Raw genomic sequence first — 17,739 nt, forward strand, 5'->3', positions numbered from 1 at the left:
CAGGGCACAATCCTGGGCAGTGGGTATGGAGGTCTTGGGCTGCCCAGACAACAAGACCCTTCCCCTCGGCCTCACTGATGTGGTCCAAAGGAAAGCAGAGCAATACGTTTGGCACCAGCTTGGCTGCAGAAGCCACCAGAAGGAGGCACCTTTCTACCGCCTTAGAGACTCCACTCTGGATTTGTGTCAGGTGTATTCTTTAGCTTTTCCTTCTCCCAAAGATGTCCCACAAGGCAGTGGGTAAACTCTTCCAACGCTACAATTCTGTGATTTGAGGTATCTTCATATACAGATGAAACCCATTTTAGCTACACAAGTGGGACTTGTAATAATATGTTGCAGTGCAGGGTGTTCCTGTTCAGACTTTCAGGCAGCCATGGATACTCCCTTCTGCCCGCTTCCTGCAAACAATCACTCAGCATTCGTTTGTTTCATCCACATCTGTTTTTGGACTTCTGTAAACCATACTGATTGTGCACCGATTGTGCCATTTTGATTACATAAGGATAGGCCAGGAGGCATAGGCAAACTCAGCCCTCCAGATGTTTTTGGGACTACAACTCCCATCATCCCTAGCTAACAGGACCAGTGGTCAGGGATGATGGGAGCTGTAGTCCCAAAACATATGGAGGGTCGAGTTTGCCTATGCCTGGGATAGGCACCCAGAAAATGAGATCACTGTTAGTATAGAAGTAATAGGGCCTTTTCAGTTGTGGTTCCTCATCTGTGGAATGTCTGCCAGATGCCATCATTGGCATCTTTTTGGCACCAGGTAAGGATTTACCTTCCCCTCGGCCCACAGGCTTTTGATAGACTAAACTTACGATGTTTGTGTTTTCTGTGCTGCCAAAGCTTCCTGTGGTTGTTATGGTGGCGGGATGTGTGTGTTTGTGTGTACGTACATGTACGTACATGTATCTTCCTATATACATAAAAATGTAAAGCTGTCATTGCACAGGCCCCCATTGGAGAATTTGTAGTACCTCATCACATTCCTGGCTTTGCATAAAGGGGGAAGGGAGCAAAAGCAAAGGCGAGTTTTTAAATGGTGGATTTAAACAACAGAAGAAGTTTGAATTAAGGAAACAGAGGAAAAACTTGTGATTTTAAACAGTGGCAGAGGTGTGAATTGCACCTGGCAAGCTGAACCCTCCCTGCACTGATCGCTTTGAAGCAGCCAACTGGCACCTTCCCCCAAGGTCTTTGAGGCTGGCCACTTCGGCTCCTGCTGCAAATAACTTGCATGTTGGGGAGGCAGGCGGGGGCTGCTGGACCCTTCTGGGTGGGATACAGGAGGGCCTGGCTTTGCTGAGAGTAGCCTGACACAGCCTGCAAGGGGCAGTGCTCAAGTCCTGGGATCAGCAATCCTACTGTGGAAGGGGCAGAGTCAGGGTCCCAGGCTCTGGGACAGAGGTCAGAATCTGGTCTTTTGCACTACTGATACCAAGAATGACTCTCACAGTGGTACTTTATCTTTGGTGTGTATATGTTGACCAAACCCAGCCTCTGTCTGCATCTAAACGGTTATATGTTAGTCTGCAATTACCCAACCACCTTTTGTGGTCTTTGTTTTCACAGGCCTTTGACCACATTCTTTCGGCTATTGAAGATATATCTGGTCAAATAGGACATAATTACCTGAGAGACAAGTAAGTGGAGTCAGGCACCTTTGTCTTATGAGAATGGAACAGTTTGACGAATGGAAAAGGTGGACTAAAATAGCACGATAGGATAGCCTGACATCTGGTCATCTGCTAATCAAACTAATATTTGGCGATACAGGTCAATGCTGAGAAACGGCACATGGGAAAACCCTTTCTCGTAAGCTTTGGAATTTCTGGAATTCTCCCCACTCTTTTGACATCAGAGTTACAGCTCTTTGCATTAACTGTGCCAATTTAAAACAATTCCAAAATTTGCATATCTTAATCCCCTTCTTATGGGTGCCAAATACTTATTTTCTTAGTTTGCATTTTACTCTCCATGGAAAGGCAAACTTGTGAGGCCATTAAAACCATGATTTGATTTGATTTGTACCCTGCCCATCTGACTGGGTTGACCCAGCCCCTCTGGGCTTAACTCGACAAGCTTCTCTTAACATCGTATGCCTTGGCAAAATAACTTGGAAGGTCTCCCTTGCTGTTTACCTCGAACACTTCTTCCATAGCCTTCAGGTATCATAGTGGGGTCCAAGAGAGGGAGGGACATGCCTCCCCAGTTCAGGGTGACAGCCAGGCCCAACTGCTTACTGTTGCGGCCCCTGGTCTGGCTGGGCGGTTGAGTGTATCTGTCCTGAACAGCAGACAGCACGACTGCCCCCCCTTCATTGGAAGGAAGGGGATGTGGGACATTGGGGGCAGCATTAAAGAACATGCAGGTTGCAGTGAAAAGCTGAACATCAGGTGGGCTGGTGTTGGGAACCAGTGCTGCAGGGACCTGCTACAGGTGGCACTGGGAGGGCGGACAGATGAGGGCAGGAACTGGTGCAGAAAGTGTTGCTTGTTTGTTTTATAAGTTGGCCCTAAATGGGAGTGGCAGTATTTGGGGCTGCATTTCAGGTAGTAAAAAGTCTTAGATCTTCTGAGGTAAGAGGTTAGCTCCCTGCTTCAGAAAAGGGGTACAGAGGGGAACACTAGCCTTACCTCCCAACAGTGATTCATCTATTTATTTATTTTTCAAAAAAGTGAAATTTTCCCTTTGGTGATTTGGCTACAGGATTCTCTGACCTGACTGTACATTGTGTGCCCCAAAGAAAAATGCCCCATTTCCTCTAAATTACCCATTTTGTGCCCCATCACAAGAAAAGAATTGGATGTCTTCAAGTTATATTGTTATTGTCTCCACACCATGGGATGGGGTGCCAACTTTGATTACCTAATGCTAGATGTGCCCCATTTAATTAAGAGCTGCTACATATGCTGTGTTTGAATCGTCAGGTGGACTAATTTCGACAGGCAAGTCCTCAGCAAAGTACTGATGAGAAGGTCTGCTCAGAAAAGTAGAGACCGAATTGTTAAAGTTTTCCGTGAGCTCAACTTGAAGGATGCCATTAGCTACGTGGCTGAGGTAATTCTAAATATATTTCATGATGAAACATGTCTATTTTAGGTTTGTTTCTGCCTTTTGGTAATATATTAGCACTTTAGCATACATAATCAGGCCCAAGTTAAGCATTTTTCATCCCTTTCATTTCTAGGATAATTATAAGTCTGTTGAACTCTCTTCTGTTGTAATGAATGGGATCTAAGGTTATATCTGTGATCTTGGAGATAATACAGAGATCACAGTAAATCTGTTTCATTGGCACAAGCAACATAAGAGTCAACAGGTTTAGGAACAAAAGATTACGGTTCATAGCACTATGTGATGATTTTTGGTCAGATGTGTATTGTTTGGTTCTCCAAACTTTGACTCTTTGTATGGCTGGATCTTAAAGTCCATCACTTCTGAAGAATCCACTTCAGTACCTGCCTTGATACTTGGAGCAGAGTTGGGCTTATTTCAGGTTTGTGGAGTATACTTTATTTTTACCAGCCAGTGGCAGATACACACAAAGTTGTGTCTCCAGGAGCCAACCTCAACCTATGAGCCATACTCTAAAATACCATGCATTGCTTAAATACAAAACTACATCTGAATTGCTACAGCTAAGAGCTTATAATACAATATTCTAAAACTAGCCTCTAAAACACTCAGATTTTACAGGTGAAGAACCCTGGGGCTGTGAGATACGGTAATCCATTATTCCATTAGTCAGATAAGCAGATAGTATAAGGCCAGCGGTGGCAAAGATTGATTGTTGCTTTTGCTTGCTGCCATTAAACTAAGGAGAGTCAGAATCCTTGCCAATCTATTGTAAACTGATCAGAGATCAAGTAGATCCCAATCTACATCCTGCAAACCTCCAGTGTATATAATCTACTGGGACTTGTTTTAGTTAGCAAAAACATTTCTCCAGAGGTATGAATATTATTTTTTATTGCTTTTAGCTCAGAGAAACCATATGAAACTATTTCCATGTTTTCATGATGCTTCTTGTTGCTCCAGTAGCTCAAGAGCCACAGTAAAAAATAAAATTGCTCTCTACTTGAAAGCCCCATAGTCCCACGTGTATGAGTGTGTATGTTGTATTCTTTGTTGAACAGGGAGAGCGAAGAGGTTCTCTGGCATTTATCCGCTCAGCAAGTATTGACAACACGGCCAATGTGGACTTCAGCATTATTAATCAAATGAATGGAGAGCCTTCTGTTTCCCAGTTGCTGTAAGTAAGGCTGCAAGTTTTGCCTCGTACTTTATGAATCCAGTTTTATTTCTGCCAATAGCTCAAAAGCTAATTCATCACAAGTCCAGTAGGGAAAGAAATGTGAAAAGGTACCTTTTGGGTACAGTCCAGCCAGAGTTAAGTATTTAAAGTCCCAGTGCTTTTAATGTGACTGATTCCATAAAGCACTTAACTCTCCCAATGAGATTGATGGGATTGGGAAGTGGTTGACTTGGCTTTCCTGCTTCTATTTATTTGATTTGTAGCCCACCCTATTCCATGGGCTCAGAGCAGCTTATAGCAGTCTTTCTGAATATCCATAGTTAGGTCCCTAGGGGTTTGCAATCCAAAGGGGTTATGCAGCACAATCCTATGTATGTCTACTCCCACTGTGTTTAATGGAGCTTACAGCTCAGTATGTTTAGCACTGCAGCATTTTGAGGCATGTCTACTCAGAAACTAGTCCCGTTGTTTTCAAGGGGCTTACTCTCAGGTAAATTGTGGTGTATTAGAATATAGCCTACAGGTGTGGGATTGCCTGTTTGAACCCTCATGCAAGAAATTCCTTCCTGCCCATGTGCTGCTGGTTTTCTATATATGAACAATTTCTGGGATGGGGACCATTCAAACATACCTTAGTTAGACCAACACTGTTCCGCTGTCTTCCAACTTTGTGGTCACAGTAAGAAAATAGGAGCCTGCCTACACACCCTTAGGTCAATAGCTCACGTTCCACATGTATTCCTTTCTGGTGAACAGAAAGTGCCAAGTCCAGGTATGTGTGCTCAGTGTAAGAAGGAGCCGCCAGGAGCTTGTCCCTCTCTAGCTTCCTCTGAGAGATGGAAGTTCCCTGCAAAGGCCACTTCTAAACTGACAACAGATTCGTATCAAAGAATTGTTTCGTGTGGATTCAATTATGTCTGTGTTTTAATGTTTCTAGATTCGCTGGTTTTGTTGTTTGTTGAACAGAAAGCAATAGAGAGACGAGGGAGGGAAGGAGGGAGAATGGAAGAATGAATATATATCTGTCTGTTTTGCTTTAGGAGAGAAACTGCCAGTTCTGTGTGTCTTGATATGCAAGCCCTGGAGCAGAGAAGAAAAAGCATCCGAGATGCAGAGGATATGTTCACCCACCATACTCTACAACAGTATCTGTACAAGCCCAGGCAAGAGGTAGGATCTTAAGAACACCCCAGTGCCAGAATAGGAGACTCTAACAATACAGTATTTGGATATTCTGGGAGAAATAGAATAGAAGCAAAATGGACCTTTGTCTCTCATTATGAGTAGCTGTAGCTCACAGCAAGAGCTGTTCTATAATTCTGCAACCAGGAAGTAGGTCTTCTGCCATGAGAAGTGCTATAAATCCCACCAGAATGGTTTGCAGGATAGGATTAGCTGCTATATTTCTTCTGCTCGTGGCTCTTTGGATCCAAACCTGAGAGCCATTTTGGATGATCCAACTCTCCTAAGTCTCATTATAAGTGGGAAGATGTGTATTTTGCGTTGGAGGGAGATGCATGTACCCACCTTTCCCTGGTTTCAGAGGAGACCTGGAAGCTTGGGGAGAGGAGGCAGAAGTCTCTCACACTTCCTCTCTCAACTCCGCTTTGAGATCTCCAAAGCAGCTCTGGGGTGGAGCTTGCAAAGTGCCCCCACCTGTGTTCTTCTTTGGGATTTATTTTGTACAGTACATACAGACTGGGGGGGGGGTGCCCAACCTTCTGGTCGCTGTTGGATTCCCAGCTCCAATCAGCTTCAACCCAGTGGCAGAAGGGAGGTAAACAGTGCCCGGGTTGGGCGTGTGGGGCGCACCCCCGAAGGGGGCAGGGCACGAAGGGAGCCCGCTGTGGCACCCATGCAGGGGTGCACTTGTGCGCCCCAGTCCAGGAGAGTGGGTGGCAGTGCTCCTCTCGCCACTGGGCTGGCTGTGAGAAGCAGGAGCTTCCTTGCTCTTCACAGCCTCTCTCCACCCCCAAGTCAGCCTTCACCCAGGGAAGGGGGAGCCTCGGCTGGGTGCAACAGGCGGGGGCAGAACACTCAGAGGGTGATCTTCACCCTCCATGCTCTCCCGCCCCTGCCGCCGGCAGGGCACGAGGAGGAGGGGGATCTCAGGCAGATGCCTGGTTTGCCCCCCCATTGTGCGCCCAGGGCTACAGCCCCCATAGCCCCACTGCTTCAGCCAGCATGGCCAATGGTTAGGGATGATCCAACTTGTATGTACTGCAGCAATACGTGAATGGCCTCAGATTCCCCATTGCTGCTGTCACAGCATGAATATTGGGGGCTTTCCCCTCTCTTTTAGGAATTTGAGTGGTCCTCTTGTTTTGGTGGGGGGGGCAGGGAGAGGTGCTTGGTTGTTTTCCGTAATCCCAACTGTTTCAGACATTCATAGAATTCAGACATTCGTAGAATTCATAGACTCCTGCCCACAGCCTTGAAGCACCAACCTTCTGGTTGTTATTAACAAACACTTTCGGTTTGGTAAAGAGCTTTTGTTTGAACTCTCTCTATAGTTTTATGCCTCAAGTCCAGGGTGCAGTGGGGAGGAGCAGCAAGGGGTCAGAAACAGGCAATAAGGGGCAAGGATTTGTGCCTGGGTGCTTGTTCTACACACATCCATTTTGGCCTTCTGATCATTCTCGTTCTCTTGCCGACAGCACAAGCACGTGTACAGCCGCCATGAACTATCCACCAACGAAGACGATAAGCAAAACAAAGAGATTTTCCACAGGACCATGAGGAGGCGCCTGGAGTCGTTCAAGAGCACCAAACTAGGCATGAGCCACCCTAAGAAGAACAAAATTCACAAGAGAGACCGAGGCCAAAAAAGAGTAAGAGCAGAGCAGTTGAGATTGCCTCATTAACGCAGGGGGAGGGAATGTGGAGGCCAGGTGCCCATGCCCTCGTAAGGGTGCCAGGTCTCTGGCGGGTCAAACGCTTTATTAATTTAGGATATTTATAACCCACCCCCAGAGTCTCGCACAGCAGCTTGCAAAAGGTTTTCACAGTGAAATCACATTCTATTCTAGCCGTGTGTCCCTGTGGTGCCAGGGTTACCCAGGCATCGTTTCTTGCCCTCGTCCTTTGTTTCCCCCCTGGCTGTTTCCCCCTAGCAGCTCCCATCAAAGCAGCTCCTCCGAGGCAGGAGGGTGGGGGACCAAGCAGGTGGGAGGCACTTGCTGGTGCAAGAGGCAGTGAACGAGGAGGAGCTTTATGCAGCCCCTGGGAGTTGTGTGATTGTTTTCAAACATTAAATAGCAGGTATGAGGGAAGGCTTTCAGGACTCGGCCACAACATGCAGCAAGTGGCGTCGAAGCCTTTGCACCATGGTCCTAAGATGCACACACAGAGAGCTTCTTTCTGGCACAGGAGTCAAGCTTCCTTGGCCTAGATGGAGTCTCTTCCATCCCAGGCCAAACAGCAGTGGGGGGATTTTGTGTTGGGGTTGCAGCAACGTGGAGAGAGGGGAGGTTTTAAACCCCTCCTAGGCATGATCCCAGCCCTGTGTGTCTCACACAGACAGACACCACACATGCTATTTTTTAACTGGAAAAACAAATGTGCAACATGAAGTGACGTATATAATGTCACACATAATTTGGGTCTGAGACTCAGATGAGGCAGGATAGGGGCAGAGCCTGGGAGATTGTGTTGACTTTAAAAAAAAGAAGTAATCTCAATTCTCTCCTTCTACTTGGCTTGCTTTGGTGTGGTTTGGTTTTGCCTTGATTTCCCCCCCTTCCTTAAAAAAAACTTTTTGCTGCTGTATATTTTATTTATTTAGTTGTTTTTGTTTTGGTGTGTTTTAATAGTGTGTTGTGAGTTTTCTTTTAAATGGAAAGGTGGGGTATAAATACTTTTATAAAATAAACAAACAAACAAATCATTCTGCAGTTCAGGGTTATTGCCCTCTTTTCCATTGGCTCTTTTCAAATCATTTCACTTTATTTGTCCCTGTCATTCTGAAACGATCTTTTGAGTTCTTTGCAAAATTACACATGTGGACTCGTGTATGCTGAATTTTCTGGATGTAAAGCTACAACTTTGCCAAAAGGAAAAACTTGTAAGAAAAAGCGTTTTCCAGCTGTGAAGGAGAAGTGGCTGGAAAATGAGCTGGGAGAGCCACTGTGCTAAACTGCTTCTGCACCAGACATGCAATATGCCGGTACCTCTTCGAAGCTGCCCAGCAATCTTTATGTTATGGGGTGCCACACCACTGCTGCAAGCAATGAAGTTAATAAGTAGATGGGGACTTGATTTTGCCCGAAGTCAGTGGCATGCAGACTGTGCCCCTTCCTCGTGCAAGAGCCTGCAGAGATCATGAAATGCTGGTGATCCAAACAGAATCAGCTTCAACATTGCAACTCCAACCCTTGCTCCAGCTTTTTAGACGTTGGTGGGGAATTGGATCTGGCTGGCAGGCCAAATCCTGACCCTTCCCCAGCCCCGTCACAGGCCACTTTGAATCTAAAGTGCGCCTGCAAAAGGTCCGCTTCAAAGGGGCTTACTGTTGCTGTGGGTCAGCTGACTGGCCTGGACAGCGATCCCCCCTGCAGTGGTCCCCCAAAATAATAACAGTATCAGGCGAGGGAGAGGTGGGTGGCCCTGTCCATCTGCCAGAGTGGCCCACAGTGGTGGGGGAGGCCGGGATCTGATTTGTTGGTTTGATCCAGTTTCCCGTCTCCTTATCTAAAAAGCTTGCAGGAGGAGGGGATAGATCCAGTGATGGCAAAAGCCTGTCATCTCTGCCAGTTATGGAGCCAGTAATCCATGGTGAGGAACTATTAGGACCCTTAGGGTGGCTAATTTCTTGGTGGGTCCTCCCAAAGTCCACAGTGGAACTCAGGAGTTCTGCCGCATAAGGAATCAGCTGCTTCTGCAACAAGGAGGTGAGAAACAACAAGTCCAGCATTTCCAATGATAGAGAGTTAGGGTTGGGGTTTTTTCACTCACAGTACATTTCCAACCTGATTGGTGTTACTAAGAGATCTGTGGAAAGACCAACAGAAGATATGATCACTGAGTACTGCTGCTGACTTAGTGGAGCTTTAGGCTGATGCATAACTGAGATTTTGAAAGACTTTGTTTGGGAGCTGGAGCCGCGTTCTCTGCAGCTACAGGATGTGCGTTGTTTTCATCATCATCATTGACATGAATTTATTAATCACCACCTGTGCAATTGTCTCAAGGTATAATAAAAACTTTATGGCTGCAGCTGCAATCCTATACACGCTTTCCAAGGGGAAGTAGCACTGAACTCAGTGGGGCCACCTCTGAGTAAACATGCCTGGCACTAGGAATTATGCTTATCTGTAGTAATGCCCCCTTTTGATGGCAATGGTGATTATGGTTTAAGAGTTTCTTGCACTTTCCATTGATGGCCAAGCTGTGCCTCAGAATGGGGATGGTGACCTCTGCTGGCCTGAGCAGCAGTTAACAGATGAAATGAGCCTTGGCTCTTATTTTTTGGTGAACAGTGACAACCCTCTGCACATGGATTCTCCCGCGGTCTCACTTGATAAAAGTTGATAAGATTTCATGAATGCCGACACAATTATATAACTTGTAGCTAAGACTAGTTTTAGGTATACACTGGCAGGCACCAGCTCTACAACCGATAAAGCAGGCACTGCCAAACTCGACCCTCCAGCTGTTTTGGGACTACAGTTCCCATCATCCCTGACCACTGGTCCTGTTAGCTAGGGCTGATGGGAGTTGCAGTCCCAAAACAGCTGGAGGGCTGAGTTTGGGGGTGCCTGCGATCAAGGAATGGCTTTAAAGTGCACACATGGGCAAGGTGGCAAGCACTACCAGAAGACAACATGGACCTAGTTTGCATGGCACAGTAGGCCAGTCTATGGCACAGGGAGACTGCTGGAAGGTGTGGGCTCCCTGAGAGGAGCTCACAGCTGCGTTGCTTCCTCTTCCCTTTTTACGACAGCTGAGCCAAGGTTTGGCCTGTGGTCAAGCTCTCCTCACTAACTGCCAGACCTGGGCAAACCCAAGTGTCATGCAAGCCGGGTCATTCAGCTCTGTCGCTGGAGAAATGAGCTCCATTTACTGGATCCTGGAGCAATCAATGTAATCTTGATTACACAAATTGAAAATAGGTGAGAGCTCCTTATACAGTGGAAACACAGAAAAGGTGTAGTGCAAGGTGCTTCACAAGGCTTTTCTGCTGTGTGACACATGGAAACTCGCTTTTTATTTCACCACTGGAATATTTGGGCCTGCTAAAAGATTCCAAACTTATTCTGCTTGTATATGCTATGTACCAAAATGTGTGTGTCATTTTCCTTGTTTATTTCAGAGAAATAGCAATGTCATTCCAAATGGAAATCTCTCTTCGGAAGCCATAAAGGAAAAAGGTAAATGTGTTGTTAAATTGATAATACCTTGACTCCCATTTGCAAATATATTTGGGTTTGTATCTTCTTGTAATTGCCTGAAGTAGAGGTTCTCAAACCTTCTTTCCCCCAGGCCCACTAGAGATGGCCAAAAATTACTGAGGCCGAACCATGGCAATGCAGAGTTGGCCTAAGACACAAAATGGGGGCAGCGTTTGGCATCATCAGCTGGCAACCATGGGCATCATTTGATTTTGGGAAATTTTGCCACAACAAGTTTCTTGTGGCAGGGAATTCTGTAGTTCAGCTTTCCTCAAACTAAGGATAGAGCATTGACGGATTCAGACTTTAGATAGAATTTGCACATCCAGAGGCTCTTAACTGGAGAAGGATTTTCATTTTTTATGTTCCCCTATTTCCCCATATATCTCTTAAAAGTATTTTTAGTCATCTCCTATTATTTCCTCCCCGTCTAACTTGCATCTTATTCCCCATCTCCCCCAGAATTCCCGGTTTCTTTTATCCCTCCTCCCTGCTCCTTTTTATATTCACTCCTTGTGTAAGTTTCCCCTTCTTATCCCCTCCCTCTCTATTTGCAGTTTATCATGATAATTTAAAGCATTAGTTTCCTTCAGTGCCCCTCCCAGTCCCTCCTGACCACACTTACTCTTATCGTATTGCTTATCTGTTGTTGTTGTTTAGTCGTTTAGTCATGTCAGACACTTCGTGACCCCATGGACCAGCTATTTGCTGTTTATCATGATAATTTAAAGCATTAACCTGCAATCTCTAGTTTCCTTCAGTGCCCCCTCCCAGCCCCTCTCCTGTCTGACCACCCTGACTCAGTTTCCTCTTCTCTCCCACTCATCCTCCTGTGGGTGCCCTCCTGCCCACCAGCTCTGCAGCACCAGGAGGCCCTGCCCAAGGCCAGGTGGTCCTTCTGAGGTGGAGCAGGGGGGCATTGACTTGGAATGAATCAGGGGGGGCTTCCAGGCTCTGTAGGAGACTGGTGGGGAAGCAGAGAGGATTGGAGTGGGGGCATGTCCATGAAGCAGAGGAACGAGATGGTGTGTCAACAACCCTGAGTGCTTCTCCCTCGAGTCCCTCCATTCCTCTTGCCTCATTCCTTCCTGTTGTCCCTCTGTTCTTACATTCAGCCAGCCCCTCTGTTCATCCACTGCCTATCTCCCCTTTTTCTTTCTTTCCCTCCTGAATACTGCTTTGTTCTGTAACCTACTCTTGCCCCCATGTGTGCCTTTGGCTTACTTCTCTCAGACACGCTATGAGCTGCAAACCATAACATAAGGTTGCCATATTTCAAAAAGTAAAAACCAGGAAACCACCAAAATTAGAATCATAGAATCATAGAATCATAGAGTTGGAAGAGACCACAAGGGCCATCGAGTCCAACCCCCTGCCAAGCAGGAAACACCATCAGAGCACTCCTGACATATGGTTGTCAAGCCTCTGCTTAAAGACCTCCAAAGAAGGAGACTCCACCACACTCCTTGGCAGCAAATTCCACTGTCAAACAGCTCTTACTGTCAGGAAGTTCTTCCTAATGTTTAGGTGGAATCTTCTTTCTTGTAGTTTGGATCCATTGCTCCGTGTCCGCTTCTCTGGAGCAGCAGAAAACAACCTTTCTCCCTCCTCTATGTGGCATCCTTTTATATATTTGAACATGGCTATCATATCACCCTTTAACCTCCTCTTCTCCAGGCTAAACATGCCCAGCTCCCTTAGCCGTTCCTCATAAGGCATAGTTTCCAGGCCTTTGACCATTTTGGTTGCCCTCCTCTGGACATGTTCCAGTTTGTCAGTGTCCTTCTTGAACTGTGGTGCCCAGAACTGGACACAGTACTCCAGGTGAGGTCTGACCAGAGCAGAATACAGTGGCACTATTACTTCCCTTGATCTAGATGCTATACTCCTATTGATGCAGCCCAGAATTGCATTGGCTTTTTTAGCTGCCGCGTCACACTGTTGGCTCATGTCAAGTTTGTGGTCAACCAAGACTCCTAGAGCCTTTTCACATGTACTGCTCTCAAGCCAGGTGTCCCCCATCTTGTATTTGTGCCTCTCATTTTTTTTGCCCAAGTGCAATACTTTACATTTCTCCCTGTTAAAGTTCATCTTGTTTGTTTTGGCCCAGTTCTCTAATCTGTCAAGGTCGTTTTGAAGTGTGATCCTGTCCTCTGGGGTGTTAGCCACCCCTCCCAGTTTGGTGTCATCTGCAAATCTGATCAGGATGCCCTTGAGTCCCATCATCCAAGTCGTTGATAAAGATGTTGAATAAGACCGGGCCAAATTGTTGTCTAAAAAAAAATGTTGAACTTTTTTTAGACAAACCCCCCAAATGTGGTTTTGACTTGCCTAAGATCCAGGACAAAGCGACACCTTTCAGAAATTCCCTCCAGACATCAATTCTGACTTTGAAATCCTGGCAACGTCTGGGATTTCCCAGATGTATGGCAGCCCTGCATAACACAGACCTTGGTTGCAGCTCTGTCTGGAGAAAGCTAAACCAGGAGTCCAGATTCAGACAACACACTCAGGGCAGCAGCAGAATGCCCAGAAGAGCCAAGCAGATATTGCCTCTTCCCTGAGAGCACACACAATTCAGGCTCGCGCTAAGCCATTGGATTAACATTACGTGCAAACCAAGCCAAGGTTAGCAGTTAATAATAAATAAATAAATAAATAAATAAATAAATAAATAAATAAATAAATAAATAAATATTCTATAATGCCCTTCATCCAAGGATCACAGGGTAGTTTACAATATAAAAACACAAAAGTATATAACATAGTAACAAACAAAAACAATATTCCCCCATAGATTGTTTAATTAGCCAAACTTCCAGCAGTGAGTGAGGGTTTTTTTTTAAAAAAATGCCTCTGTTTGCACTACTGTATAAGACTGTACTGTAAATTAATATTGTTTTCTTCCAGAAATTGAGTTTTCTGAACCAGAGGAGAATGATTATGACAATCTACAGACGGGGAGGGCAATAGAATTCCTTGCTAATGTCACCAAGCAGAACTTCACAGATACAAGTGGTAAGGATATGAATGGCGCGATTTCACCTCTGCAATATTATAAAAGCATATCTTGATTTTTATCATGATGCTATCTAACATAATTAACTATAGTTATAACAACAGACTGAGGATTAAGGGCACCATAACTGGTGCTAAAATGAAAATTTGCACAGATTCAAAATCTAATTTCCTAAATTTGAAATCCAATTCAAATGCAGTCTGATTGCTTAAAACTCTGTAAAATAGCCACACACATTAAAGAATTTAAATTCATCATGAAATTGCAAAATTGTGTATTACAATTACAATGCAGAACTGTTATTTTCAGTAATCACTTTCAACTCTGTCCTTGGGATGATGAAATAGTGCTTCAGGCTATAATGGAGAGAGAAATATTACAGAGTGGTAGCAAAATTTTTGATGTGGGTTTATCATGAAGTTCTGTGTTGTTAAGAGAGGTGGTGAACTCTCCTTCCTTGGAGGTTTTTAAGCACAGGTTGGATGGCCATCTGTCATGTATGATCTAGTTGAGATTCCTGCATTGCAGGGGGTTGGAATAGATGACCCTCCGAGTCCCTTCCATGTCTACAATTCCATGATTCTGTGATCATTCTATGTGGTCTGTTAGTAACCTCCATGAATGGGACTCTGAATGAAAAGTATCCTTGGCATATTGCGATGCAGTAGATATAATATTGTCCTACAGAGGAAACGGGTGAAGGAAGCTGGAAGCTTTGCTCTTTGCAATAAGGGAGATCTCAGTTTGTTAAGCTACATGAAGATGAACCACCTCAGCAATCAGCCCAGCACAATTCTGTGTTCCTAGCCAATTTCAGGGTGGAGATTGTGCATGCCAGTCAACTTATTGCCTGTTTACTTAACAACTGAATTCGTCACTCCCTGACTTTTTATAGGCATTGATAATCCAGTATTTTCAGCTGATATCGAACAAAACTCCACCATGAGGTTTTCGCCTTGGCTCTCTGGAGAAGAGATGGTGGTGCCATCCCAACGCGCCAGAGTGCAGATACCTTATTCTCCAAACAACTTCCAGCGGATTGCTCCCATTCGACTCAGCAATAGATCTATAGATTCCTTTTTGCAAGTAGATGGTCCTGAGGAGCGGTCTCGAAGTTTCCTCCCAGAATCAACACACATGTAAGTACAGTGGTACCTCGGGTTACAGACGCTTCAGGTTACATACACTTCAGGTTACAGACTCCGCCAACCCAGAAATATTACTTCGGGTTAAGAACTTTGCTTCAGGATGAGAACAGAAATCATGCAGTGGTGATGTGGCGGCTAAAGTGGTGTTTCAGGTTAAGAACAGTTTCAGGTTAAGAACAGACCTCCAGAACGAATTAAGTTCTTAACCCAAGGTACCACTGTAATATTTTAGGCATGTCTGCAGACAACTATTTTCTCACTTTTGAGGTTTCATCTTTTTCTCTTACTTTTCTTTTGAACTTCTCAAGGAGGAATCCTGCACTAGAAAGCCAAATGGCCGTCTTTTAGACGTTTGGGGATCCTAATGGTGATCACAAGTGATCATATCCGCTTCAGCGATCACCTTTGATTCAGTAATTCTAGCAATTCCATAGGAACAAAGACAGTCCAAACTCTTCTTTACATTCTCTGCCTCCTTTTGATCTTTCTGTCATCTCTAGCATTATATTCTGTTTTGAAGCAAAAGAAGTGCAGGTTTTGAATGTAGATATGTATATGCTTATGCTTCTCTATTTTCTTAAATATATGTCAGTCACACAACAGTAGAGTAGGCTTTTCTCACAAATGCAAGGGACAGTGCTACCCCCACAGAGCAGAGCAGGCCCACTGGTGAGGCAAAAATCTCTCTCTGTGTGTGTTCTGTCTTCTTCCTGAACTAGTGTTTTTGTTGAGTTGTTGGGGCTGATAATAAGTTTGGGGGCTGATAAGGTGTGTGTGCATGGGGGGGGGGGGCTGACAGAGGCATATCTGCAGAGTTCTTAGCATGCAGGACAACACAGAGGATGTTCCCCCAAAGTCTGGGTTTTCTACAAGTCCTAATGCTGTACAGTTGGTTGGAAAAGAAACGTTTGTCCCAACTAGATACAGTACCAAGATTTTTAATAGTAACCAGAGAGGGAGAGAGAAAGGCACGATCCATTATTTGTGAGCACATCCACATGCAGAGGGTTCCCCAGGGTGCATGAGAGTCCTGCTTTCCTAATCTGCTCACAGGCACAAGAGACATTTGGGTGAATGGGAGGGATGCATCTCCATTCGGTGCAAGTAGCCCATGGCGCTAGAGAATGAGTAATGTTTCTCAAGGCAAGGGGGGGGCGCTGGGTGGATATATTAGAAGTGCACCCAGACCTATCCCACCTGCCTGTTATCTGCACACAGGTGGGAGACAGGGTTCTGTTGAGCACCTAGAAATTCTCAGCTCATGAGTGCTGTGGCCTGGTGGACTGGATTATGCCCCCAAATGTATGTATAGAAAGGATTGCGTTTTAAAAGATATGTTAGTAGAATCAGTTAAATGTCCACTTGGTGGCGCCACAATAAAAGCCATTCAGAGCTCTCCTTGCAGTATGGACCTTTCATAACTTTACTAGATAGGCCAAGGGACAACAACCTTTTTCAGCCGTCCCTCAGACCATGTGGTGGGCCGGACCATATTTTGAAAATAAAAATTAAAATGAATGCATCTCTATGCCCCACAAATAACCCAGAGATGCATTTTAAATAAAAGGACACATTCTACTCATGTAAAAACACGCTGATTCCTGGACCGTCTGTGGGCCGGATTGAGAAGGCGATTGGGCTGCATCTGGCCCCCGGGCCTTAGGTTGCCCACCCCTGGGATAGGCGATCTCCACGTTTATTTCACGTACCTCAAAAGCAGCACTGCTTTAAGGGAACCAAGATTGCTATGTAAGATGACCCAAGCTGTAGCTGGTTTTCATTTAAGACATAACTATTCTGACTTCCAATTCCTTTGCCACAACAGGTGACCCAACCCTTGCTGTTATGATGTCAGGACATTCTTCAGATGAAATGCTCCCTCCTTGGGAATACGAACAAACAAAATTGGATTTTGTTATCGGAGAAACGCCTCAGCTTGGGTCCAGTGTGCCTTAAGGGCCTTGGCGACGAGACTACACACCTCTGGAAGGCAGGGACATTTTAACCCTTGACTCTTTCTCGCCAGGAGTTACCTGGCCTCCGCTGGCAAGCAGTCTTGAATGCAAGTGACGATCAAGCGCATTTTAATACAAGTTACTATACTGACACTAGGTACGAACCAGTGAATTCACATTCATGAGCAGGAATCTGATTTTGGGAACACTCAAAAGAAGAAACGGCCGCTTAATGCACAAGGTCACACAGCAGCAAGACTGGTTCAGAGTTCTCGTTTTCCCCACAGGCTGAAACCTGTGCAGCGTCCTAAACTTTAAAAGTTGGCATCTTTTCACATTCCCCACCCCGGGAACAAGAGGAAACTCAGCTGTGAGTCTTGACTTGAGTGAGGGGAACACATGAGAAAGAATGTGAATTATATAGACTCTATGTATGTATATTTTTTAAAAGAGAATGTTTAAACGTGGCCAGATTTTGTAGAAAACTTTATTTGCAAAACTGAACTCTGAGTTCAGCTGGCTATGTTTCACGCTGAAGGAACTCAAGTTCAAACATCAAGATAATATACTGTACAGGTGGTGACCGTTTTGTGCGCATCCGATAGATGTGCGACCGCCAACCCACACATTGTTTTTGGCCTTGGGAGGGGGTGGAACAGGCTTACGTGTGACTGCTGAGACACACAATGACCCAGAATGCAACCCCCCCAACCTGTACTTCCTTTAAAAAAAAAAAAGTATTTATTTTAGGGATTTGTGATATGAAGATTTTCAAAATGGAGCTGGCTTTAGGGCTGGTACCAGGCCAGGGCCATCTAGGGCAGCACAAGGGCATCCATACTGGAACCCAGACTCAGAAGGTGTGATCTCCAGTTCAGGGATCCCAAGATCAGTGGGCTGAATTGGAAGCTGCACATCGTCCTGCTCTGTTGACCAAGCAAAGGTCTAGGCCTGGCTCCTAGTG

The 17,739-nt window shown here is 45.3% G+C and overlaps 1 protein-coding gene and 1 long non-coding RNA gene across 3 annotated transcripts in view; one reads left to right on the top strand and one right to left on the bottom strand.

Moving 5' to 3' along the window:
• The window catches only part of SLC9A3 (solute carrier family 9 member A3), a 52,157-nt gene extending 34,915 nt beyond the window's left edge, over positions 1-17,242 (top strand). The window contains exons 9-17 of one of the 2 annotated variants that reach the window (XM_028702809.2): positions 1,579-1,649; positions 2,937-3,066; positions 4,146-4,261; positions 5,305-5,434; positions 6,922-7,095; positions 10,575-10,632; positions 13,564-13,671; positions 14,568-14,811; positions 16,646-17,242. In XM_028702809.2, coding sequence (XP_028558642.2) covers positions 1,579-1,649; positions 2,937-3,066; positions 4,146-4,261; positions 5,305-5,434; positions 6,922-7,095; positions 10,575-10,632; positions 13,564-13,671; positions 14,568-14,811; positions 16,646-16,649 — 1,035 coding nt within the window. In that variant the 3' untranslated portion in view covers positions 16,650-17,242. Of the gene's footprint in view, positions 1-1,578; positions 1,650-2,936; positions 3,067-4,145; positions 4,262-5,304; positions 5,435-6,921; positions 7,096-10,574; positions 10,633-13,563; positions 13,672-14,567; positions 14,816-16,645 lie in introns of those variants that run through there. The other variant, XM_028702810.2, reaches the window with a different exon arrangement.
• The window catches only part of LOC144325173 (uncharacterized), a 104,479-nt gene that overhangs the window by 40,766 nt on the left and 45,974 nt on the right, over positions 1-17,739 (bottom strand). The gene's annotated exons all lie outside the window — the stretch shown is intronic.

This window comes from Podarcis muralis, chromosome 13 (assembly GCF_964188315.1).
Source record: "Podarcis muralis chromosome 13, rPodMur119.hap1.1, whole genome shotgun sequence".
Taxonomy (NCBI): Eukaryota; Metazoa; Chordata; class Lepidosauria; order Squamata; family Lacertidae; genus Podarcis; species Podarcis muralis.